The sequence below is a fragment of the Saimiri boliviensis genome, chromosome 4 (genome assembly GCF_048565385.1).
Source record: "Saimiri boliviensis isolate mSaiBol1 chromosome 4, mSaiBol1.pri, whole genome shotgun sequence".
Lineage (NCBI taxonomy): Eukaryota > Metazoa > Chordata > Mammalia > Primates > Cebidae > Saimiri > Saimiri boliviensis.
This window is the reverse complement of record NC_133452.1, coordinates 163,621,867-163,647,599: the sequence shown is the minus strand read 5'-3', so window position 1 is coordinate 163,647,599 and position 25,733 is coordinate 163,621,867. Positions and strand designations below refer to the sequence as shown.

Genomic DNA, 25,733 nt, shown 5'->3' with positions numbered 1-25,733 from the left:
AATAGAAGCAACATAAGAAGAGCACCCCTCACTCTCTCCAAGCCCATCCTCCAAGGAAAGACCATGAGAAGACAAACAAGAAGGTAGCTACGTGCAAGCCAGGAAGAGAGCCTTCGCTGCAAACTAACTGGTCGGCACCTCGATCTTGAGATATTGGACTTCCAACCTCCAGATGGTAAGAAAAGTAATTTTTGTTGTTTAAGCCTTCCAGCCCATGGTATTTTTTTATGGCAGCCCAAGCTGCCGAATACAGTTTTACATATAAACCTTCTCAAAGATTTCTAATGCACAGTGGCACGTTAAATACTCTGAGAAGCTCTACAGTGAAAAAACAAAAAATAAGGGAAATTTATCTAATATATTGTTTCTGGAACTTATTTATCTATAAAACACGTTTTAAAAATCACCATCTTTCCAAACAAGGTTTAGGAAACACTTGCCAGGATTGTTTAGGTCTTTCTCAGTTCTGAAACTAGGATTTCTTCTAAAGCCTATACAGTGTAACTGATAAAGTTAAATTTAAACACAAGAGGGCGACTCCACTTATAAACCATGTTATAGCAATGAAATGCAAAGCTTATTGTAAATGTACAGGCGCACAGTGAACGAAGTAAACACTTGAAAAACAACATCATAGGCCGGGTGCGGTGGCTTACACCTATGATCCCAGCACTTTGGGAGGTTGAGGTGAGTGGATCACCTGAGGCCAGGAGTTTGAGACCAGCCTGGCCAACATGGTGAAACCCTGTCTCTCCTAAAAATACAAAAATTAGCCAGGTGTGGTGGCGCACACTTGTAATTTCAGCTACTCAGGAGGCTGAGACAGAAGAATTGCTTGACCCCAGGAGCCAGAAGTTGCAGTGAGCCAAGATTGTACCACTTCACTCTAGCCTGAGCAACAGAGCAAGACTCCATCTCAAAAAAGAAAAAAGAAAAGTAGCATTATTGCTTCGTGTGGAGATAGCTTCTGTGTTCTTTCAGGACAACTTGAGAACTTGTACCAACAAATACTCTCCTGGCATCTCTATTCCATAAATATTGAGTGCCTACTGGGTGTCAGGCACTGTTCTAAATACTAGCATGGTAGATGGCATCATGCAACAACAACATGTGTCAGAGCAGAGCTCTCATTGCAAACACCAATTTGTACAGATTCTTAGCTACAGCATGAGCAAAAGCTTAGCAACTTGGCTAGCTACCAGCAGATGACAGTAGAAGTCACTTCTTGACTGGCATTTTAGATTAGGAAGGTGTAGAAGCACCACAACCTGTAATCAGAACTACTCTGTGGTGCCAATGTGTGACTTAGGGACAGTTATCTAATCCATCTCGGGGGAAGCTTCCCTAATAAAATACTGGAGATGATAAAATACCTACCTCTTAAGTTGTCTTGAGAGTTACATGAGATAAAACATGTAAAGTGCTTTATCTTCGACATGAAGGAAGGGTTCATAAATGTTAGTTACTACTTAGTGTGGTTGATACTGTTCTCATGCCATTTTACAAAATGTCAGTTTGCCAAAAGAGGAATAGAACCAGATGAATAAAAATAGCATTGCTTCACAGAGCAATAACAATATCAGCAATAAAGGAAAAAAATCTAAATACCTAAAAATATAACAAAGAGTGCAATATGGTCTTAAGGTAATCATTAGAAAGAAAGCAAAAAAACTGAACAGGTTTTAAAATTACTACTTGTTCCACAGGTCACTTTTAACGTATCTTAGTTATCTGGTAACTCCCTACCTGCTCTAACTCAACATAATTGTGAATTATTTGTAAATTTCCTATGCATCAAAAATGTAGCAGATTTGCAAACAAGAGTTTCAGGCTAGATAGCCATGGGAATCATGGGCCTATTAGAAAGCTTTTTTCTTAAGCTTATTATTTATTGGACAAAGGAGAAGTTGTTTCAAGACTAGGACCTCTGGAATGATTGAACTAAAATGAGCCAGAATTTAGAATTTAGAAACCTCAGAGCCAGATTACCTCATTTCTTGAAAACATTTGGAGGAAAAACACTAGGGAACTGAGCTGTAATGGGGAGGTGGGTAAAAGGGCTAAAATCCTCTTATATACCCTTGAGAACTGTTTGGACATCAAAGATTCCCAAAACAGAGACAAATTATTTCTAGGGATAATCTAAATATGCAAATATTACCGTGTATTGAATGAATGTGTCCATATGGGAACGATTATGATGCTTCAGGGCATGGATGATTTCACTACAATCTCAAGAGTTCAGTTAAAGAGGAAAACTGTTTCTATTTGCAATCCAAAACATCCCACACTTTTCACGAGTAACAAACAGTGATGTCTCACAAGATAGGTTACCGTTTTTAGGAGATCTCCATAGCCTGAACTGATGAGCAATTGAACAGTAATAATCACATTTTTATGACAATTCAATTGATGACATTGAACAAGGGGAAAATAGAAGATAAGCAGTGCTGATGAAATGTGTCAGTGGCTTAGAAACATTCAATGGCTATTATTGTTATTTTTACCACTTATGTGGCCAGATTTTTTAAATGGAAAATTTGGAAGGATTTCTCAAACTGCTATTTTTTCCCCCAGAATATGTACTTTCATTTTTAGCATGTTTTTAAAATTATTATTATACTTTAAGTTCTGGAATACATGTGCAGAATGTGCAGGTTTGTTTCTTAGGCATACAAGTGCCATGGTGGTTTGCTGCACCCATTAATCCATCATCCACATTAGGTATTTCTCCTAAAACTTTCCTTCCCCTATCCCCTAACCCCTCAACAGACCCCGCTGTGTGATGTTCCCCTCCCTGTGTCCATGTGTTCTCATTGTTCAACACCCACTTATGAGTAAGAACATGCAGTGTTTGCTTTTCTGTTCTTGTGTTAGTTTGCTGAGAATGATGGTTTCCAGCTTCATCCATGTCCCTGCAAAGGACATGAACTCATCCTTTTTGTGGCTGCATAGTATTCCATGGTGTATATGTGCCACATTTTCTTTATCCAATCTATCATTGATGGGCATTTGTGTTGGTTCCAAGTCTTTACTATTGTGAACAGTGCTGCAATAAACATACGTGTGCATGTGTCCTTATAGTAGAATGATTTATAATCCTTTAGGTATATACCCAGTAATGGGATTGCTTGGTCAAATGGTATTTTCCATTCTAGATCCTTGATGAATCGCCACACTATCTTCCACAATGGCTGAACTAATTTACACTTCCACCAACAGTGTAAAAGCATTCCTTTTTCTCCACACCCTCTCCAGCATCTGTGGTCTCCTGACTTTTTAATGATGGCCATTCTAACTGGCATGAGATGGTATCTCAATGTGGTTTTGAGTTGCATTTCTCCAATGACCAGTGATGATGAGCTTTTTTCATATGTTCGTTGGCTGCATAAATGTCATCTTTTGAGAAGTGTCTGTTCATATCCTTCACCCACTTTTTGATGGCGTTATTTCTTGTAAATTCTTTGTAGATGTCATACTGACAGATTGCAAAAATTTTCTCTCATTCCGTAGGTTGCCGGTTCACTCTGATGATAGTTTCTTTTGCTGTGAAGAAGCTCTTTAGTTTAATTAGATCCCATTTGTCTATTTTGGCCCCTATTGTCATTGTTTTGGTGTTTTAGTCATGAAATCTTTGCCCATGCCTATGTCCTGATTGGTTTTACCTAGGTTTTCTTCTAGGGTTTTATGGTTTTATGTCTTAAGTTTAAGTCTTTCATCTATGTGGGGTTAATTTTTGTATAAGGTGTAAGGAGGGGGTCCAGTTTCAGCTTTCTGCATATGGCTAGCCCGTTTTCCCAACACCATTTATTGAATAGGGAATCCTTTCCCCATTGCTTGTTTTTGTCAGGTCAAACTGCTACTTTCTTTTATTTTAACTTGATTTGTTTATTGCCCCCACTTCAGAAATTACTTCTTGAAATTGCCCCAGATAATCATGTTCCAGAGGAGAGAAGCAAGTAACAAAGGTTAATCCTGTGTATATAGATACTAATAAAATAGAAAGTGAATGTGAAACACAATTGCATTCACTAATAAAAGTAGTTTAGTATTCTTTTTGTGATTGATCAATATGCCAAAAATACAAAACACACACACACAAAAGTTCAGTAAAACAAAATGAAAACAAATATAGACCGTTATTCAGCTCCACAGCACAATGATTTGCTGTAATTGCTCTTAATTACTTCTCTCTACGTTTTATGCCAACTTTATTGTGGTAGCAGAATTATAAAATCACCCCTCAAGGAGTCCTACTCTAGAGCATGGAAGGGACCTGTAAATATGATGGGATCTTTCATGGTTTGGTTGTGTTATATATTGTACAGTTGATTTTAAGAAAAAGAGACTACGGTGGGGGACAAGGGAAGGGAGAGCATTAGGACAAATACCTAAAGCATGCGGGGCTTAAAATGTAAATGACAGGTTGATGAGTGCAGCACACCACCATGGCACATGTATACTTATGTAACAAACCTGCACGTTCTGCACGTGTGTCCCAGAACCTAAAGTACAGTAAATAAATGGAAGGGAGGGAGGGAGGGAGGCAGGGAAGGAAATAAGAGAGAAAGAGAGAAAAGAAAGAAAGAAGGAAAGAAGGGAAAGGAAAGGATAGGAAAGGGAGGGGAGGGCAGGGGAGGGGAGGGGAGAAGGAAAGGGGAAGGAAAGGAAAAGAAAAAGGATAGCTGGGCTCAGCGGCTCATGCCTGCAATCCCAGCACGCTGGGAAGCTGAGGCAGGCAGATTGCTTGAGTCCAGGAGTTTGAGATCAGCCCGGGCAACGTAGTGAAATCCTGTCTTTACTAAAAATACAGTAAAGTTAGCCGGGCATAATGGTGTGTGCCTGTAATCCCAGGTACTCAGGAGGCTGAGATGGGAGAGTCACCTGAACCTGGGAAGTTGAGGCTACAGTGAGCCAAGATTGCACCACTGCATCCTGACCTGGGCAACCAGAGTGAGACCTTGTGTCAAAAAGAGAGAGAAGGAGAGACTATACTTGGTGGTCCTGACCTGTCCAGGTGAGCCTTTAAAAAGGGCAAGTCTCTTTCTAGTAAAAGAGGTTAGAAGTATGAGAGGAATTCGATGCAAGAGAGATTCTAGCTTTGCTCACTTTGCAAATGGAGAGGGGCCACATGCCAAGGAAAGTAAGCTAGCCCTTGGAGCTGAGAACAGGCCCTGAGTGACAGCCAGCAAGTAAACAGGGAGTACAGTTTCATAACCACAGGGAACTAAATTCTGTCAACATCCTGAATGAAGCAGAAAGCAGATTCTTCCCAATAACCTACAGAAATAAACATTTCTGGTAATATATATAAAAATCTGAGCATTATTTTATCTTTCCTGATTTCCAAAAATAGAATCCCCATGGAATGTGGGGTTAGACAAAATGTATGTATTCTGTAACCACAAGTATGCACTCTTTCGTATCTAGATTTCTTGTTCATAGCATAATGTTTTTGAAATTCATCCATATTGCCATGTATAATATTAGTTCATCTTACTGCTGAGTATTTCTCTCTTATTTATTTATTGAGATAGGATCTCACTCTGTCACCCAAGTGGAAGTACAGTGGTGGAATCATGGCTTACTGTAGCGTCAACCTTCTGGACTCAGGTGATTCTTCCACCTTAGATTCCCAGGTAACTGAGACTACAGGCACGCACCACTATGCCCAGCTAATATTTTAATTTTTTAGAGACAGGCTTTTGCCATGTTCCCCAGGCTGGTCTGGAACTCCTGGGCTCAAGTGATCTGCTCACCTCAGCCTTTCAGATGTTATGTCACATAACATTTTATTTTATTTTATAGAGATGGAGTCTCGGTATGTTGCCCTAGCTGGTCTCAAACTCCTGGACTCGAGCATCCTCCTACCTCAGCCTCCCAAAGCACTAGAATTACAGGTGTGAACCACTGCACTCCACTACAATATCACATATCTTAATTGTAACAGGTTTATAGTAAGTCTCAAATTTAGATAGTATAAGTTCTATAACTTTGTTCTTTTTCAAAATTTAGACTATTTTAACTCCTTTAGGTTTTCTATTCTTTTATCTTCCCTCTCTCCCTTCCTTCCTTCCTTCCTTCCTTTTCTCTCTCTCTTTTTCTTTTTGTTTCTTTCTTCCTTCCTTCTTTCCTTCTTTCTATTTGACACCTCTCACAAATACAATGTTTACTTGTTTTTGAGACAGCGTCTTGCTCTGTCACAGGCTGGAGTCCAACAACATGATCCTGGATCAATGCAGTCTCAAGTTCCTGGGCTCAAGAAATCCTCCCAGGTCAGCATCCTGAGTAGCTGGGACTACAGGTGCAGGCCACCATGCCTGGCTTTTTTTTTTTTTTTTTTCATGTTTTGTAGAGAGGGGGTCCTACTTTGTTACCCAGGCTGGATCCTTTGGATTTTCATATGAATTTTAGAATGATCTTAATTTCCACAGAAAATCCTCTTGACATTTTTCCTGGGATTTTATTCATGTCTGTAGTGCAATTTAAGAATTGATAACTTAACCATATTGATTGAGTCTTCCAATTCATGGAAATTGACATATTGTGTAATTATTTAGCTCTTCATTACATTGTTTTAGCAATGTTTTGTAGTTTTCACTGTACATCTTGCATCTGTTTTATTAAATTCATCCGCCAGATTAAATACTTTGATGTTATTGTAAATGGTATTTTAAAAATTCCAGTTACTAATTTTTCATTGCTGGTATGTGAAAATCCAATTTATTGTGTATTTACCTGTGTCCTGCATCTTTGCTAGACTCATTTATTGCTTCTAGTAGCTTTTTTGGTAGTTTGCTTAGGATTTTCTATGTATACAGTCATGCCATCTTCAAATAAGACAGCTTTTCTTCTTTTCTGCCCATTATGTCTTTCATTTCTTATTCTTGCCTTATTAGAATGGCTAAGACTTCTAGCATAACATTGAGTATAAATAGGGAGAGCAGATACTCTTGTCTTGGTTCTGATTTAAGGGGGAAAACATAAGGGGGACTAAATACTTTCACCATTAAATATAACATTAGTTATAGGTTTTTCATAGATTAAATTTATTAAGTTGAGAAAATTCCCTTCTATTCCTAACTAATGGGAGTTTTTATTATGAATGGCTGTTAAATTTTGTCTTATAGTTGTTTTTGTGTGGACATCTATAGAGATAATTGATGTGATTTTTTCCTTTCTTTATAGAAAGGTTTTTATTTTCAAATCCAAATTTATTTAGTAGACATAGGGCTTTTCAGATTTTTCTGTTTCTTCTTGAGTCACTTTTGACATTTTCGTCTTTCAAGGGATGTGAGGTTTCATTTAACCTGTCAAATTTATCAGCATACAGTTCTTCACAATGTCCGCAATATTATCCTTTTTAATATCTGTAATCACGCCCCCCTCATTCCTAATATTGCTCATTTGTGTCTTCTCTCTTTTGGTCTTGATCAGTCCACCAAGTGTGGCATAAAATTTAATAATGTTTTTGCAAAGCCCCAAATTAGGTTTTCCTAATTTTTAAAATGCTATGTGCAATTTCAATTTCACTGATTTCTGCTCTGATCTGGATTATTTTCTTTCTGTTATTTACTTTGAATTTTATTTTCTCTTCTTTTTCCAGCTTCTCAAAGTCTCCACTAGATTCCCAGAATGAGAGCAGATGGCTTCCCACCTGGGCTGGTCAGAACTCCAGTCTCTCTCTGCCTGGGTGAGCTCTAGAAGTATTTCACCCGACAACTCTCCAGTGGTTTTTGCCTGCCTGCCCTGTGGAGTTTCACCCTATGCCTGTCTGGCCACAGACAGGACACAGCAAAGACTCGAAGAGACCTCTCTGCAGATTTCTGGAACTCTTTTTAGCACAGCTCCCTCCGTCCTGGAACTCTATCTCACAACATTCAGCCCCCTTGGCCTGTCTGATCCCTACACCTCCTTGACTCAGTAGATTCTGTTTAGCATCCCCTCTTTGCATCCACAATCTGGTTATTTCCAGGAAGAAATGAGGGGCGAGTGGTCACCTTGTTTGTTTCAACTTCTTTTAGTAATTAAAGTCCTGTCCTACCTTGATTTCCAGTGTTTGAAAAATAAGAGTTTTTTAGGTTCTGTATATTTTTCTGGGATTTGGTAGGAAAGAATGTCAAATCCTTGTTATCCCATTGCAGCCAGAGGCAGAATTTCTCTCGCCACAGATTTCTGAAGTTTTCTTTCACTTCCATGCTCTTCTGTGTCCCTTGTTTGGGTTTCTTTGTTTTGGTCCCTGCCTTTCCTGGTAGAGGAAAAAAGAAAAAATTTTCTTTTTTTCCCTCAAATGTCAGTGTGCCTTTGATGTCTATATTTAACAGTGAGGTATAAGAAAGCTGATCTGAAGCTTACGTGAATGGGCAGGGCTTGTCAACTGGTGGGTCTCAATTGAGGGGGACAGGTGGTGACTTCACCTATTCATTGGCCAGTCCCCATAGGTCAGTATCTCATAGGTTTTTCATTTAAAGATGATTAATATCATAGGATAGGAATTCTCCAATTCTCTGACTGGGATTATAAACCCTGCTGCTAGACTTCTGATAACTAAACAGAGAAAGAATTTTTGAGGCTTTATATTTAGGACTTTTTCCCTTTCCATATGGTATGGCTTCTCACTTTCACCCTCTGCTGTTCCAAGACTAGGTCTTTTTTGGTTTAACCTCTCCAAAGAGTTAACTTCCCATCAGAGGCAGCTGTGCAGGGAGTGCAGTCGACTGGCTGTGTGAGGTAGGGAGGGAGTCTGTGGCGCGCCAGAGCTTTGAAAGTCTTTCCCAATCCCCCTTCATTCTGTACTTCCACATTTAGAGATAACTTGTATATCTAGTTCCTGAGATTTTTCTCAGATTCTGATATACAAATTAGCTTGTGTTTTCTTGCTTCTCTCCCTGGACGGTTAGAGTTCATCTTTCACTAGCCTGCTAAGTCAGCTACCATTCATCTAGTAGCTTTCTCTGTTCCAAAATGTTGAATTTTCTTGTTCACTACCATCTCCTATTTTCTTTGTCCTTCTGGCTTTATGCATTTTTATATAAATTATTAGTTTTCTTTTTTTTTTTTAAAGTTAAAAACTCCCTAATTATTATTATCTTTTTGTTTTAAGACAGAGTCTTGCTTTGTCACCATACCGGAGTGCAGTGTGCGATTTCGGCTCACTGCAACCTCCGCCTCCCGGGTTCCAGTGAGTCTCCTGCCTCAGCCTCCCCAATAGCTGGGACTACAGGCACGTGCCCACACGCCCAGCTAATTTTTGTATTTTCAGTAGAGATGGGGTTTCACCATGTTGTCCAGGATGGTCTCAATCTCTTGACCTCATGATCCTCCCATATCGGCCTCCCAAAGTGCTGAGATTACAGGTGTCAGCTGCTGTGGCTGACCCTTAATTCTTTATTCCTGGTACTGCTACCACAATTTACAGGGCCATATACCTGATATAATGAAAACAAAAAGAAAAAGTTATACCAGATAAAAGACCTCAGGAATGTATATCTAATTGACACTACATCGCATTAATCAATAGCTGTACTTTTTGCAAACTGTGGCTATGGCAGTCCTGAACAAGTCTGTTCAATCCACAGTAACTTTTCCAACTATGGATTATTATTCCTTCTATGGCAGATTTTTCCAATTTCTCTAACACATTTGGGACGCCTGTCTCAAAGTAACCTGCTGCTTTCCTGGTAACTCCTCACTCTCTCCTACTAGGAATGGAAGCCCTTTTTGGCTGTTATTAGAACCTTCTGCTATCATATCCACCACTTCTACCATCAGATCCTTAACCATCACCATAGGTATTGCCTGAGCTTCTTCCACCCAGAAAGCCTCCTTTCATGGGTCCATAATTTGATTGCTGTTGTCCACTATAATCTCCAAAATCATTATAGCTCTCACCACCACCAGTTACCATCGTCAAAATGTCCCCCTTCATTGAAACCATCACATCCTCCACCAGTGCCACCGTATCCACCACCTTGGTTTTCTCATGTCCTGGTCCACCACCACCATGGCCCCTATTCCGCTATAACCAGGACCACCACCATAGTCGCCACCATCACCTCCTCCACAACTACCTCTACTGCCACCACCTCTACCCCCATAGTTTCTTTTCCACCAAAGTTTTCACCACAGCCAAATTACCTCCACTGCATTCACAGTTTCCTCTGTGACAATGACAAATTTATCAACTGCATTATGATCCTAAAAAGTTTTGGCAAGTGAAGGTGCAGTGGCTCATGCCTCCCACACACTTTAGGGGCCAAGGTGGGAAGATCACTTGATTCCTAGAGTTTGAGACCAGCCTGAGCAACATAAGGAGACCCCATCTCTACCAAAAAAATTTAAAAATCAGCTGGGTGTAATGGCACGTGTCTTTGCTCCCAGATGCTTGGAAGGCTAAGGTGGGAGGATTACTTGAGCCCATGAGGTTGAGGCTGCAGTGAGCTACGATCAGGCCACTATACTCCAGCCTGGGTGACAAAGCAAGATCCTGTCTCAAAATAAAAAATAGATAAAAGTAAATTTTCAAATAGCAAATCCTCTCTCTCTCTCTCTCTCTCTCTCTCTCTCTCTCTCTCTCTCTCTCCTTCTTTTCTTGTCATCCAGCCTGGAGTGTAGTGGTGTAATCTTTGTTCATTGCACCCTCTACCTCCTGGGCTCAGGTAATCCTCCCACCTCAGCCTCTTAGGTAACTGGGACCACAGGCATGTGCCACTGTGTGCGGCTAATTTTTGCTTTTTTTTTTTTTTTTTTTTTTTTGTAGAGACGAGGTTTCACTATGTTTCCCACTCTGGCCCCAAACTCCTGGACCCAAGCAATCCACCCACCTTGGCCTCCCAGAGCTTTTGGAATTATAAACATGAGGCACTGCACCTACCCTGGCCTTGCCATACTTTTCAAAGTACTGTCTCAAATTACATTCTTCTCTATCTTCCTTAATATCACAAAGGTTTTCTTCACGGTTAGAAGGGCACCAGGCTTTATAGAATCTTTTCTAGAAACAGCTCTCTTTGGCTCCAGTGCACACCTGTCAGCCTTGCGTGGCTGAGCACACATTGCTGTATCCACCTCCTCAATACAAGAGTAAGTCACAAAACCAAAGCCTCTGGAACGTGTTGTTTGGGAGTCTCTCATTATCACGCAGTCTGTGAGTGTGTGCTATTTTTCAAAATGTTCTCTGAAACTATTGTCTGTAGTTTCAAAGCTCAGAACCCCAGTAAACAGTTTACTCAAGTGCTCTGGTTCCTTTGGATCATGTGTTTCTGTTTTGAGCCTGGACTCGCCTTTTCCAAATTGTGTTAAATATGGGACTGAGAGGAAGAGCAGTCTTCCTTTTTAAGAATAGTTTTAGGTCTACAGAAAAATCGAGCAGAAAGCACAGAGAGTTTCCATATGCTTTCCACCCAGGCATATGGAAACTCACCTATTATTGTTCTGCATCATGTGGTACCCTCGTTATAAGTAATCAGAGAGTAAAAATCTTGATACAATATTATTAAAGTCTAAAATCTACATTAGAGACTTGATGCATGGTTTATTCTCCTCTCATTAGAAAGTGGCAGAAATAATGTAAAGCATTAAATCTTCCAAGGTTAACGGAAAGTCTTCTATGTAGGTCTTTAGCTACTTCTCTACCTTTCTGTCATCCCCCCAGTTCTAGAATCATCTGTGTTCCCTTTTTCCCTTCATCTTTTCCATCTCCTAATCATGCTTCAACCCACTGCACTTTATCTTCTCTGTCATCCTACTACAATGTATCTTTCTGCAGAAAACAACACCTCCTTTATAACTAAGTTCGAGTAATGCTTTATTATTCCTTATCAAATTTGACTTTGGAGCACCACAGGACACTGTTAACCCTTCTCCCTTCTTGAAATATTTTTTTTCTTTATTTCCTAACTTGACATCTTACCTTCCTGATTCCCAGCTACTCTAATGATTGATCCTATACTTTCTCTACATTAGCCATTAGCCATTTTATTTCTCTCTCTCTCTTTTTCTCTCTACTTTAGCTGTTCTCTAAATGTTCCTCAATGATCCCCAACTCTTGGTATTCACATTCTTGTGTGTCACCTTCCTCCACTGACCTGGGTTGATCCATGTGTCCAGTAAAATAGAACAGAAGTGATGATATGTCATTTTCATGATTAAGTTATAAAAGATGTTGTGGCTGGGTGCGATGGCTCACGCCTATAATCCCAGAACTTTGGGATGCCAAGGCAGGAGGATCATGAGGTCAAGAGATTGAGACCATCCTGGCCAACATGTTGAAACTGCATCTCTACTAAAAATACAAAATTATCCAGGGGTGGTGGCAAGTGCCTATAGTCCCAGCTACTCGGGAGGCTGAGGCAGGATAATCACTTAAACCCAAGAGGCGGATGTTGCAGTGAGCCAAGATCGTGCCACTGCACTCCAGCCTGGTGACAGAGCAAGACTCTGTCTCAAATAACAACAACAACAACAAAAGTTGTTTTTAATTTTTTATCTTGGTCTTGCTCTCTTTCTTCTCTAGACTGCTCCATGAGGGTTACATGAAGTGGCCACATAATTTATTATTATAACCTCTGGCAAATACTAAGTGCTCAACTCATATTTGCTGAGTCAATTTATATAAGAACCTTGCCATATTTTAGTGCTTCTTCTCTCCCCCTCCTATGAATTTCTTTCTTTTTCTTTTATTATACTTTAAGTTCTGGGGTACATGTGCACAATGTGCAGGTTTGTTACATAGGTATACACGTGCCATGGTGGTGGTTAGCAGCATCCATCACCCCGTCATCTACATTAGGTATTTCTACTAATGCTCTCCCTCCTCTGACCCCCACGCCCTGCTATCCCTCCCCTATGCCCCCCCCCACCCCAACAGGCCCTGGTGTTCGATGTTCCTCTCCTTGTGTCCATGTGTTCTCATTGTTCAACACCCACTTGTGAGTGAGAACATGTGGTGTTTGCTTTGCTGTTCTGGTGTCAGTTTGCTGAGAATGATGGTTTCCAGTTTCATTTATGTCCTGCAAAGGACATGAACTCATCCTTTTTTATGGCTGCGTAGTATTCCATAGTGTATATGTGCCACATTTTCTTTATTCAGTCTATCATTGATGGGCATTTTGGCTGGTTCCAAGTCTTTGTTATTGTGAACAGTGCTGTAATAAACATATGTGTGCATGTGTCTTTATAATGGAATGATTTATAATCCTTTAGGTGTATACTCAGTAATGGGATTGCTGGGTCAAATGGTATTTCCATTTCTAGATCCTTCAGGAATTGCCACACTGTCTTCCACAATGGTTGAACTAATTCACAATTCCACCAACAGCGTAAAAACGTTCCTATTTCTCCACATGCTCTCAGCATCTTTTGTCTCCTGATTTTTTAATGATTGCCATTCTAACTGGTGTGAGGTGGTATCTCAATGTGGTTTTGGTTTGTATTTCTTTAGTGACCAGTGATGATGAGCTTTTTTCATGTTTGCTGGCTGCATAAATGTCTTCTTTTGAAAAGTGTCTATTCATATCCTCTGCCCACTTTTTAATGGGGTTGCTTGCTTTATTCTTGTGAATTTGTTTAAGTTCCTTGTAGATTCTGGATATTAGTCCTCTGTCAGATGGGTAGATTGCAATGCTTTTTATCCATTCTGTTGGTTGCTGGCTCACTCTAATGATAGTTTCTTTTGCTATGCAGAAGCTCTTTAGTTTAATTAGATCCCATTTGTCTATTTTGGCTTATGTTGCCATTGCTTTTAGTGTTTTTGTCATGAAGCCCTTCCCCATGCCTCTGTCCTGAATGGTATAGCCTAATGTTTTCGTCTAGAGTTTTTATGGTGTAACGTCTTATGTTTAAATCTTTAATCCATCTTTAGTTAATTTTTGTATAAGGTGTTAAGGAGGGATCCAGTTTTAGCTCTCTGCATGTGGCTAGCCAGTTTCCCAAGACCATTTATTAAATAGGGAATCCTTTCCCTATTGCTAGTTTTTATCAGGTCTGTCAAAGATCAGATGGTTGTAGGTGTGTGGCATTATTTCTGAGGACTCTGTTCTGTTCCATTGATCTATATCTCTGCTTTGGTACCAGTACCATGCTGTTTTGATTACTGTAGCCTTGTAGTATAGTTTGAAGTCAGGTAGCATGATGCCTCCAGCTTTTTTTTTTTTTTTTTTTTTGCTTAGGATTGTCTTGGCTATGCGGGCTCTTTTTTGGTTCCATATGAAGTTTAAGGTGTTTTTTAATTTTCCAATTCTGAGAAGAAAATCAATGGTAGCTTGATGGGGATAGCACTGAATCTATAAATTACTTTGGGCAGTATGGCCATTTTCAGATTCTTCCTAACCATGAGAATGGAATGTTTTTCCATTTGTTCATGTTCTCTTTTATTTCTTTGAGCAGTGCTTTGTAGTTCTCCTTGAAAAGGTCCTTCATATCCCTTGTTAGTTGTATTCCTAGGTATTTTATTCTCTTGGTAGCAATTGTGAATAGGAGTTCACTCATAATTTGGCTCTCTGCTTCCCTGGTGTTTGTATATAGGAATGCTAGCAATTTTTGCACATTGATTTTGTATCCTGAGACTTTGCTGAAGTTGCTTATCAGCTTAAGCAGATTTTGGGCTGAGACGAAGGGGTCTTCTAAATATACAATCATGTCATCGGCATATAGAGATGATTTGACTTCCTCTTTTCCTAATTGAATACACTTTATTTCTTTTTCTTGCCTGATTGCCCTGGCCAGAACTTCCAATAGTATGCTGAAAAGGAGTGGTGAGAGAGGGCATCCTTGTCTTATGATGGGTTTTCAAAGGGAATGCTTCCAGTTTTTGCCCATTCAGTATGATATTGGCTGTGGGTTTGTCATAAATAGCTTTTATTATTTTGAGATACGTTTCATCGAAACCTAGTTTACTCAGAGTTCTTAGCATAAAGCGCTGTCGAATTTTGTCAAAGGCCTTCTCTGCATATATGGAGATTATCATGTGGTTTTTGTCTTGGTTCTATTTATGTGGTGGATTACATTTATAGATTTGCGTATGTTGAACCACCCTTGTGTTCCCGGGATGAAGCTCACTTGATTGCGGTGGAAAAGATTTTTGATACACTGTTGGATTTGATTTGCCAGTATTTTATTGAAGATTTTAGCATCAATGTTCATAATGGATGTTGGCCTGAAATTTTCTTTGTTAGTTGTGTATCTGCCAGGTTTTAGTAACAGGATGATGTTGGTCTCATAAAATGAGTTAGGGAGGAATTTCTTTTTGTACTGTTTAGAATAGTTTCAGAAGGAATGGTACCATTCCTATTCAGGGATTCGACTTCTTCCTGGTTTAGTCTTGGGAGGGTGTAAGTGTCCAGGAATGTATCCATTTCTTCTAGATTTACTGGTTTATTTCCATAGAGGTGTTTGTAGTATTTTCTAATGGTAGTTTGTATTTCTGTGGGATTGGTGGTGATATCTCGTTTATCATTTTTTTATTGTATCGATTTGATTCTTCTCTCTTTTCTTCATAACAGTATTAACCTTAAATATAAATGGGCTAAACGTCCCACTCAAAAGACACAGACTGGATAAATAGTGAAATGAAGGCAGAAATAAAGATGTTCTTTGAAACCAATGATAATGAAGACACAACATACCAGGCCATACATACCATACCATATAAAAGGGCTTGGCTCAATTGAGCCTTCTAAAGGTGTTTTCCCTCACCTACTATGTGGCTGGCACTGGGCTAGCTGCAGGGCAATCAAAGCTCAACTTGATCATTCTCCTAGAGAAGGAGTTCCTTGTGAGCCAGTGAGGCCAAACCCTAGTCACCTGTATGCTTCCAAGGGAACCTGGCCTAGGAGCCTGCAGAGTAGCATACTAGCTATAGTAAAATGGGCTCAGCGTGGTGTCTCATGCCTGTAATCCCAGCACTTTGGGAGGTCAAAGCGGGCAGAACACTTGAAGTCAGAAGTTTGAGACCAGCCTGGCCAACATGGTGAAAGCCCATCTCTACTAAAAATACAAAAATTAGCTGGGTGTGGTGGCATGCACCTGTAGTCCCAGCTACTCTGCTTGGAAGGCTGAGGCAGGAGAATCGCTTGAACCCAGGAGGCAGAAGTTGCAGTGAGCCAAGAATGTGCCACTGCACTCCGCAAGGCTCTGTCTCAAACCAAACCAAGTGAAACCAAAACTATAGTTAAATGAACATTTACCTGTAAATCTCAAATTCTAAGTTCAGTCTTTCACTCTTAAAGTTCTGACTTTGGGCAATTCACTCCACAAATGTGAACTTACTTCCTCATTGTGATAAAGATATAGTAACTGCACTTGTTACCCAACGAGTCACTGGGTAGTTCAGATATGTCAAACCCTCATTTCCTCACTTGTCATAGGTAACTTATTTTCAGATGCATCATGGATTTTGTTTATCTTGCATTTGTGTTGGGGATGGGGTGTGAGAACCATAATTTTAAAACTGTCTATACCAATTATAAAATGCATTCAGATTTCATAAACTTTAAAATGAGAAAATGGTTCTTTGAATCAAGACAACATGTTATCTACTGAAGTGTTCAAATGTTCTGAAGATGGAATACCATTGAAAACTGGGAGCTCTGATTATGGCACATTCGAACAGATGTGTTCTGAATTACTGAGCTGATTTTCCTCCTTTTTGTTCAGTCATATGTGTTAAGGATTCATTCTGTTTTATTATTGTTATGAAACATTTCAAACACATGTAAAAGTGAAAGCAATGAATTCCCATTTATCTGATATCCAGCTGCAACAAATATCAACAGAGGGCCACTCTGATTTCATCTATTTCCCTACTCAATACTCTCTACCCTCCAGCATCCCGTGGGCTATTTTCAAACAAATATCAGGTCTCGTATAATTTCATTTGTAAATATTTTTCATTTTTTCGAGACAGAATTTTGCTCTTGTTGGCCCAAGCTGGAGTGCAATGGCGTGATCTCAAGCCCCCTGCAACCTCTGCCTCCTGGGTTAAAGCGATTCTCCTGCCTCATTCTCCAGAGTAGCGGGGATTACAGGCGTGTGCCAACACGCCCTGCTAACTTTGTATTTTTAGTACAGATGGGGTTTCTCCATGTTGGTCTCCCGACCTCAGGTGATACGCCTGCCTCGGCCCCTCAAAGTGCTGGGATTACAGGCCAGCCCATTTGTAAATAGTTCAAAGGAGGGTTGTTTAATAGCCATTTGCCTTCTATTATCTTCCAGTCAGATATAAGCTAAGTTTTCTTAGAGGTGTTTTCCAGCTTAGTTCACATTGCATACTCTCCTGAAAGATCTTTATTAACCAATTTGAAAAATACACTTTCTTAAGAAGGCCCCTGCACCAATGGTTACTGGGGGTTGGAGGTTAGTCTTAAAATCATTACCTGGGGAGTAAAATGCTGGTGGCTTCCACATTTCTGAATACCTTTCCATTTTATACCAGTTCTCAATGCAGTAGACAGGATCAGAAACTAAGCTACTAAGTTTGTGAGGTTTTTTTGTTACAATGCCGATTTCTTCTTATCTTTTTTGTTTGCTTTGTCTTCATGGGTTTAACCATTATATGATATAAGTTTAATGATAGTATGTTGGGTCATAATAGAGACAGTATTTTCTGCAAACTTTTTTATTCAGAGTGTTTTCTGACCTTAATGCATTACAAAATGTACTGTATAGATGTGAATACATGCTCATGAATTAAAAGAAAAAATCCATGGATAACTTTTCAAAATAACTTTGCCACTCAGTATATATTAAATATATTGTCATTATGTTTAACATTTTACAGATTCAAATGCAGTAGGGATTTTCTGAAAAAGTTTTCTCTTACTGACAGCTTTCAGATAAACCATACTAGTTGTATGGTTTAAACACAGCCACATGCAAACACTTACTTAGATGAAGCTATGGCTAATTACATATGTAATGCCAATCAGTTTCATGTAGCGGTTTGATCACTTTTTTATTCAAGACTATATAAGCAGGGATGAATTTAATGAAGTTGGAGGGACGGTGGAGTGAGAAAAGTTTGTTTTTGAGGCAGTAGGAGAGGTAGACAGATTCAGTCAACAAGCACACATTTCGGAATGCAAACTGCATTCTCTAAGCTGGCACCATGGTTTTACCGGGCTGGGGATGTTTCCTGTTTGTTGGGTTTACCGCTTTATTAACAGTGCTCCTTGGAGTTTTCTGCTTGCTCTTCGGAAACACGTTTGAGTTTTGCAACCGAGAAGTAAATGACTTTGATTTCCAAAATCAGCCATTTTTTCAGTGTTGTGATAGGAGATTCATTTTAATTCACTTCAGAGACGCAGGAGACAGTCAGGATCCTGCTGCAGTGAAAATGATTCTTTTACTGAAACCCCAGCTTCCTTTAAAAGAAGCCAAAGAGAACTGAATTACAGAACTGCCATACAGCCTTTCCTTTATTCTTTCCATCACCCAGGCTGCAGGAAAAAAAAAAAATCTTTTGTTCTTATTTTCACAAGTAATCACATGGTTTGGAAACTTCAGGGTATTTCTGAAACTTCATTGGGATGTGCCAGAAAAGCCCTCTTTAACCCACAGGGTTGAATGAAAGACAGTTTTGAGATGTTAATTTCCATTTATTGCAGTAAAAAGATATTTAATGCATGAAGGAAATGTCTAGCTTTAAGAAATTGCCCACTTTTGAAACAAATGGTTGGAGGCCTGAGGTGCAAAGCTCTAAAATCAGTTAAGAAATGTTTACTGAACACCTACTTTGCACTAGGCTGTTGAAGAGGTTCAAAAGTCTAAGATAAATTCCTGCTTTCAACTCACCTACAGTGTGGCTGGGCAGAAAAATCCAAACTCAGGGGACAATGCAAGCGTGAGTAAAACTAGACAAATACACAAGTAATGAAACAAGACACTGTGTGGATGGGCTTAGAACAGTGTGCTTCAGGCAATATATATTCTAGAGGCTTAGGGATCACAGTGATCTGAAAATCCCTGGAAAATATTCCCGAAGAAGGTAGACAATAGGATGGGTTTGAAAACACAGATGAGAATCAGATAACCTTAAGAGGAAGGAGGAAGGAAACAGTCTGGTTGTAATAAAGTGGAGGGTGGGAGAGGTAAGGAGGGCGGGAAGGGGCCAAACTGGCAAGTCCTTAGTGGTAAGGCCCGGCTGAGGGGCTGAGGATTATTCTAAGGGATCCAAGGTCAATGGCAGTGTTTAAAACTAGATTGCCACGTGTTTGGGATTCCCTTTCCTCCCTTTCTGTGCTTTCTAAGCAGAACCTGATAGTCTGGGACATTCCCAGTCCTAGGCCAAAAATCTGCCATTGAGGCACAAAGTGTTCTTGGCCCTGAAGTTGAGCCTCCGGGGATGAAGCGCAGGGAAGTCACAGGGACTTTGGGCTCAGGTAGGATCAGACCTATCCGCAGGCTTAGTTAGCTCGCAGTGATTCAAGTTCAGCTTCCCGAATAGACCCCGAGGATAAAAGATCTTTTCGAGTGAAAGGCATTTTCCAAGGCGTTTTCAATTGGAACGTCTGAGATTGCGAACTGCGGCTGTAGAGCACAAGCTGAGTACACACACAAGTGTTTTCTCACCATATGATTAGTGTTCACAGGTTTCGTCTAGCTCACCAAAAACGAAGAAGAGCGCTGATGAAATGACATGTCACCGGGAGGGCTGAAAAAGAAAACGTGCGTGAGAGGCCTCAGAAAGAACCGGCTTCCGTGCAGACGGCTCTGCAGAATCCGCAGCCTCCCGTGCTCTGCGTCCCTCGGCCCACCCGGAGGTGGGGACTGGGACTCGGGAAGCGCGGCTCGCCCAGATCTCCTCCCTCGCAGCCAGCAGATGGCTCCCGGGCTCTCTCGCGCGCTCCGCTCGCTCGCCCCCTCTCCTCACACAGGGCTGCTGCGGTTTGGGAGGAAGGCTGCGAGGAGGGGCGGGTGCCCGCCGCCGCCACCGCAACAGCGCGCAGCGTCTCTCCTCGGGGTGCGCCCCGCGCCGGGGACAGCGCGCCCGGACTCCGGAGGCTGGCTCTCGCGAGGTGAGGAGGAAACGCAGGAGGAGGAGGAGAAGGAGGAGAAGGAGAAGGAGGAGAAGGAGAAGGGCCGGAGCTGCCCCCGCTCGGCCGGATCCCGGCGGGAGCGCGAGGACAGCCTCCCCCCGCCGCCGCGCGCCGCTCTCCCCGCCCTCTCCACGCCCCCCGCTTTCACCTAGGGCGGTAGGTGCGGCGCGGAGACGGGGCGGGAGCTGCGCCGGCCGAGCCCAGCCGGAGACCTGCGAGCCGGGAGGAGGAGCCGGCGCCGCAGCCGCCCCACGCCCCGAGCCCGCCCGTGATCCCGTGCGCTCCTCATTGCGCCGCCGGGAACTGCGAGGAGGCGTCATGTAGCAGCAGCAGCAGCAATTCCGCCCGGCATTTGGAACTCTTTTTTTTTTTTTTTTTTTTTTTTTTTGTGGGGCGGGGGGCGCGCGGCAAAATTGTATCTCCGCCCCCCTTTTCTTGCCCACTTCCATTTGCAAGCTGCATCTGCCTCTCTCATTTGAGGAGTTCGGAGAAGGGCAGCGGCCGTACATCAGAGTTGGACCTGCAGCACGCCCCGCGCCTGGAGGGCAACCATGACCGAGGAGAGCTCTGATGTTCCCAGGGAGTTGATAGGTAAGATTCGCGGGGTGGTTGGATTTCCATCTTCCTCTGCGAACTCCTCACCTCCGCCTCCCTTCCCACCTTCCCGCAGGTCCCGAGAAGTCTGGGCGCCCCTTAGGGCGGAGTGGTGTTGGGCAGGGTCACTGGGGGCGCCGGGAAGTTTGTTCCCATACGACCGCCTCTGGAGCCAAGTGCAGAGAGGGAAGGCGTTGGGGAGGAATCGGGAGTCCTCCGAGGGGGTCTCGGCTGTGAGCCCTAGGCACCTCCTCCCGCCCAGACGCTGGGGTCCCGGTCGGCGGAAGAAGGGGGCGGGCACCTTACAATTGGGAGTTCTGCTAGTGAAGGGAGCCCTTTACGGCGCCCGGCCCACTGCCCCAAACTCGGGAAAGTCCGGGAAAGCTTACGGGAAGGACAGCTGGCGAGCGCACAGTAGGTCGTCTCCGGCACGTGTCATGCACCTTCCTCAAAATGCCTCGCGGGACGTGATCCTCTGACCCGCAGACTTGGGGGGAGTGGGCGCCAGTCTGCTAAAATGGGCCTGGCAAGGCGTGGCTTGTTGTAGCCAGCTGGGAGCGAAAGGGTTACAGGTCTGACGCAGACTCGGGCCAGGAAATTGAGGGTTAATGATAAAAGCTTTATTTTAATAATGATTAACCTACCAATTTTCCTTAACGGGGATCTCTTAGGGAACCTGTATATTGTACCCCGTGAAAGGTGACCCATTGTTTGAGTCCCTTAAGGGTTATTATTATTTTTTTTGTGGTGGTGGGGGCAGGGCTGGTTAAGTCTTGAGGTTTAACTTAATTATCTGGAGGGTTAAAATGGCAGAGGTGAAATAGGATGGGAGAGTGTTCTGAAAAACCTAGGGTTTAAGCATGTGTATGTGTGTAGTATGTTATGTTGTAACAAGGTGTGTGTGTCCGTGTGCGGATGTGTTTTGAGCCCTAGTGACCTATATTCCCTACTGTACCATTCTTGGCACACTGCACAGCGTACTGCTCACAAAGATGATGTTTAATCGGTGCTGACAACAAGAGGAAGTTCTGAGCACCCATTCATCTCCCTTTGTGGAATTGGCGCCTCTGTTGTTCCTTTTAGCTAATAATACTTTGGAGAAATTTGTGTGTGCCCTTCCGTTGGTGACTGTTAACTCAGCAGGTAAAACTTAATGTAAAGAGGCTGTTGCTAGGTTTGTATGGAAGCCTCTACTGCTGAATTACAGACAGACAAACCTGACCTTTTACCAGAATTTATAGTATGAAGTTGTTCACAGACGCGCGCGCGCGCGCACACACACACACACACACACACACCCCCATCATCATCCTGGCAAGCCCTCTTCTCTCTCCCCAACCTTGTGGAGTCTGCTCCTGAGATAAAAGTAGCAGCCTTTGCTGGAGTAAGTGACCTATTCGGTTCTGGGGGGCTGAGACCTTTCCAGCACCCCAAGTAAAGGCCAGAGGCTCTGAAAATGCCTCCAGAAGTCCTGAGAATGAGTTTAGGCAAGGACTTTCCTGGCTGGGGGATAAGGATGGCTAAAGTAGGTGGCAGATTTTTATGCAAGGAGTTGTCCTTGAGTCTGGAAATGGAAAGTGTGGGTAACTACTTAGAACCAAGAGAAAGAGTGAAGGATAGGGTGGAAATGAGGTGTCTGGTTTGTATTCATGATTCTCAAAAGGAATAGTTTGCATATTTTAAAAGTTGAATTTGACCTTTATCTTGAAATGGAAGTTTTGTTTTTATTAAATATTGCGTATGTCATATATCTTTCAACAGAATGACGTATTATGCCCGATAATGATTTTTTTGGGTCTTTCAGTAATCAGGTTAGTCTGGGATAGAATAAATTCTTGCACCTGTTTTCCTCTCCAATTTCAAATGCTCAAAAAAATTCTGCTTTGATCAATTCAAAATGGCGACCACACGGAAACCTCTATATTCCCTTAAGATTCCCTCAAGGTATATAAAAAGTGTTACAGACTTTTCGTGAAAAATTTAAATGCAGAGAAGAATAAGAAGAATATATGTCACTCCTATTACTGCTTAGAGGTAGTTATTTTAGATCTTTGGATAGAAGGTTTTCCAGTCTCTGTGTGTGTGTGTGTGTGTGTGTGTGTGTGTGTGTGTGTGTATGTTCTTAAGTCAATTTCAGATGCCCATTTCCCACAATTCTTTTTTAGGGGAGGGAGGAGTAGCCTGTGCTTGCTTTGAGTTCTGATAAGATAGGAGCTGTGTAAAGACCTTGAAGTGCAGTGAGCTCTTCCACATGTGCCCTTGCCTCGAACATTCCATCTCCTTGCTGTTGCTTGAGCACGCTGTGCTTTCTCAGGTCCATGTAGTTCTTTCTGTGTACACTGTCTTTTTCTCCCCTTCTTCACTTTTCTTATCTCAGCAGCCCTAAACTTTCGCAATGGCGTTCCCAAGAAGAAAATTTTGATTACCCTTTATGTTAAACTACATACTGAATTTAGTGTGTATCATCTAAAACACAACTGAAACACATTGTAAGTAGAAGTGAGAATCCTCTTTTCTTCTTTCATCTCAATGGATTGTGTTGTACACTCCACTTTGGAAACCACTGCTCTTATTTCCTGTGCCTTCGAGATTTAGCTCAGGGATCCCCTCCTCCCTGAAAGCTTTGTATGCTTCCGAATTCATGATCCTGAATTTGTTGAGTCTGAATTTGTTTAATGGTATCTCTCTGTGACCTCCACGGGGAAACTCCTGTGAAAAGCAAGGACCATCTCTAGCTAGCATCTCCTAGAGTCCCTGGCATGCAAAGATATACTCCTGTGTACCTTCATTTGTTGAATGTGTGAATAGACCAAAATGATTGTAATACAGAATACAGAGGTATGGGAGCTATAGAGGAGGGGACTGTATTTTGGAGGATAAGTAGAATATAACCAGGAGGACAAAAGTGAAATGCATCCCAGGAAAGAGAATAATAGATACACAATTCTAGGGGTATACAAGATGAAGATGTTAGGGATAATTTGATCTTTAGGTATGTGCTGAGAAATGACAATGAAAAAAAAACGTGAAAGACCTTGAATGACATGCTATGAGTTTTGGGTTTATTAAAAAATGACCGCAGTTCATAGACTGGGAGAGACACGATGAGTCTCACAGTTTTGGAAGAGTCACTGCGGTTATGGAGGTGACAGTGAGCTGCTGGCTTAGAGGCCCGGGTGGTCAGGAGCTGCAAAGGAGGGAGATTATAGGAGACCGACTTCCTAAGAGGACCAGTTAGAGATAAGCAGTTTCCAGCATCATTAGTGTCTAGAGTATAATGAATTTGACTTCAGAGCTGTTCATTTTGAGGTTCTCACGGGAGTCCTAGGAAGACTTTCATTACTATCTGAAATGGCAAGTCTCTCCAGATTTCTCCTTCTGTTGCCCTTTGACCACTCCTTGTGGGTATTGTGCTGTGATTTGGAAGGACAGATGGCTGGGAGTACCCTTTTCTGGTTAAATCATTTGATACAGTTCCGGTTTATTTTTATTTTTTGAGACAGAGTCTCACCCTGTCACCCAGGCTTGAGTGCAGTGACGCAATCTAAGCTCACTGCAACCTCTGCCTTCTGGGTTCAAGCAGTGTTCGAGCTCCAGCCTCTCAACTAGCTGGGATTACAGGCATGTACACCACACCTGGCCAATTTCTTTTTTTGTATTTTTAGTAAGAGACGGGGTTTCTCCATGTTGGCCAGGCTAGTCTCGAACTCCCAACCTCAAGTGATCCGCCTGCCTCAGCCTCCCAAACTGCTGGGATTATAGACGTGAGCCAGCATGCCTGGCCCAGTTCCGTTGTCTTTTGTTTTGCTGTATTCCGTAACCATCATGTCAAGACTTACTCAAAGAGAATGCTAATATTTGTATGGCACTATGGTGAACCCAGAGGCTGCTGGGCACCAGAAGTAACCAGCCAAGGGCAGAGGGAGTTTATGAATTCCTTTTGTGTTCTGCGTGCAGTGTAGTGCTTCATCATACTGCCCAACTTCACTGTTTGCTGTTTTTTGTTTTTTCTTGTATGTGTATCTTATTTTCCAAACAAGGTTATGTTATGCCTTTGATGGGCTGGTGTTATATCAGGCTTTTATGTTTGCCTCAGCATCTCAACGCACAGTACAAGGTACAAAGGTACAAAGGAGGTGTTTATTAAATACTTAATGGCTGATAACCATCAGACATTAAAGCAAGTGAATAAAGACAAACGCCTGGGCACGGTGGCTCATGCCTGTAATCTTGAGGCTCTGGCAGGTGGATCACTTTAGGTTAGGAGTTCAAGACCAGCCCCAACAACATGGTGAAACCTCGTTTCTACTAAATGCAAAATATTGGTCAGGCACGGTGGTACTTGCCTGTAGTCCCAGCTCTTAGGAAAGTGGAGGCAGAAGAATCGCTTGAACCTGGGATGAGGAGGTTGCACTGAGCTGAGATCCCACCACTGCACTCCACCCTGGGTGACAGCGTGAGACCGTTTCATAAAAAAAAAAAAAAAAAAAAAAAAGTAAAAACAACCAAATACACTCTTCCAAATCAAATGCTTACTCCTCTGCAATGCTTTTTTTTCTTACTAATAGTATAATGAAACTATTCCTTTTTTTCCAGAAAGCATAAAGGATGTTATTGGCAGAAAGATAAAAATTTCAGTGAAGAAGAAAGTAAAGTTGGAAGTTAAGGGAGACAAAGTTGAAAACAAAGTGCTGGTAAGTCTTACTTTTATTTTTATTAAAATGTTTGGAAATGAAGGAGTCCTTTCCTTTCACTGTTTAGATTACTACATTTTCATGCAGCATGAGTTCTGTGTTTTATATGTTGTTCCAAAGTTCTGATGACCATTTTGTCTTAGGTTAATTGGGATATTTCTTTGTCAAAAGTTAAAAATAGGGTAATTTAAATTTTAAAGATCAAAGGCTTTTAGATTGTATTTCTCAAAGTTGTAATTGTCGCCTATATTTAGATAATCTCCTAGAGCCTGTTTTCATAATACTGGAAGTTCGATGTTAAATGGAACTTGTTAACAATGGGTGGCTGATCCTATGACTTTATTCGTAAAGTCTTATGGAGGAGTTTAAAAGTTTATCTCAGGTTGGTTTAATGATTTAATTAGATTTTCTCAGA

General features: G+C 41.7%; 1 protein-coding gene and 1 long non-coding RNA gene across 9 annotated transcripts in view; both read left to right on the top strand.

The window, feature by feature from the left end:
• LOC141584412 (uncharacterized) overlaps positions 1 to 10,747 on the top strand; it is a 32,726-nt gene extending 21,979 nt beyond the window's left edge. The window contains exons 3-6 of the long non-coding RNA XR_012517462.1: positions 43 to 175; positions 5,809 to 5,900; positions 6,207 to 6,275; positions 7,607 to 10,747. This is a non-coding gene — a long non-coding RNA (uncharacterized LOC141584412). The remainder of the gene's footprint in view (positions 1 to 42; positions 176 to 5,808; positions 5,901 to 6,206; positions 6,276 to 7,606) is intronic.
• A 9,292-nt stretch (positions 10,748 to 20,039) lies between these two features.
• CARMIL1 (capping protein regulator and myosin 1 linker 1) overlaps positions 20,040 to 25,733 on the top strand; it is a 354,136-nt gene continuing 348,442 nt past the window's right edge. For 3 of the 8 annotated variants that reach the window (XM_010338003.3, XM_010338002.3, XM_010338001.3), the window contains exons 1-2: positions 20,040 to 20,621; positions 25,221 to 25,318. In XM_010338003.3, coding sequence (XP_010336305.2) covers positions 20,582 to 20,621; positions 25,221 to 25,318 — 138 coding nt within the window. In that variant the 5' untranslated portion in view covers positions 20,040 to 20,581. The remainder of the gene's footprint in view (positions 20,622 to 25,220; positions 25,319 to 25,733) is intronic. The other 5 variants (XM_074398538.1, XM_074398536.1, XM_074398537.1 and 2 more) reach the window with 2 other exon arrangements.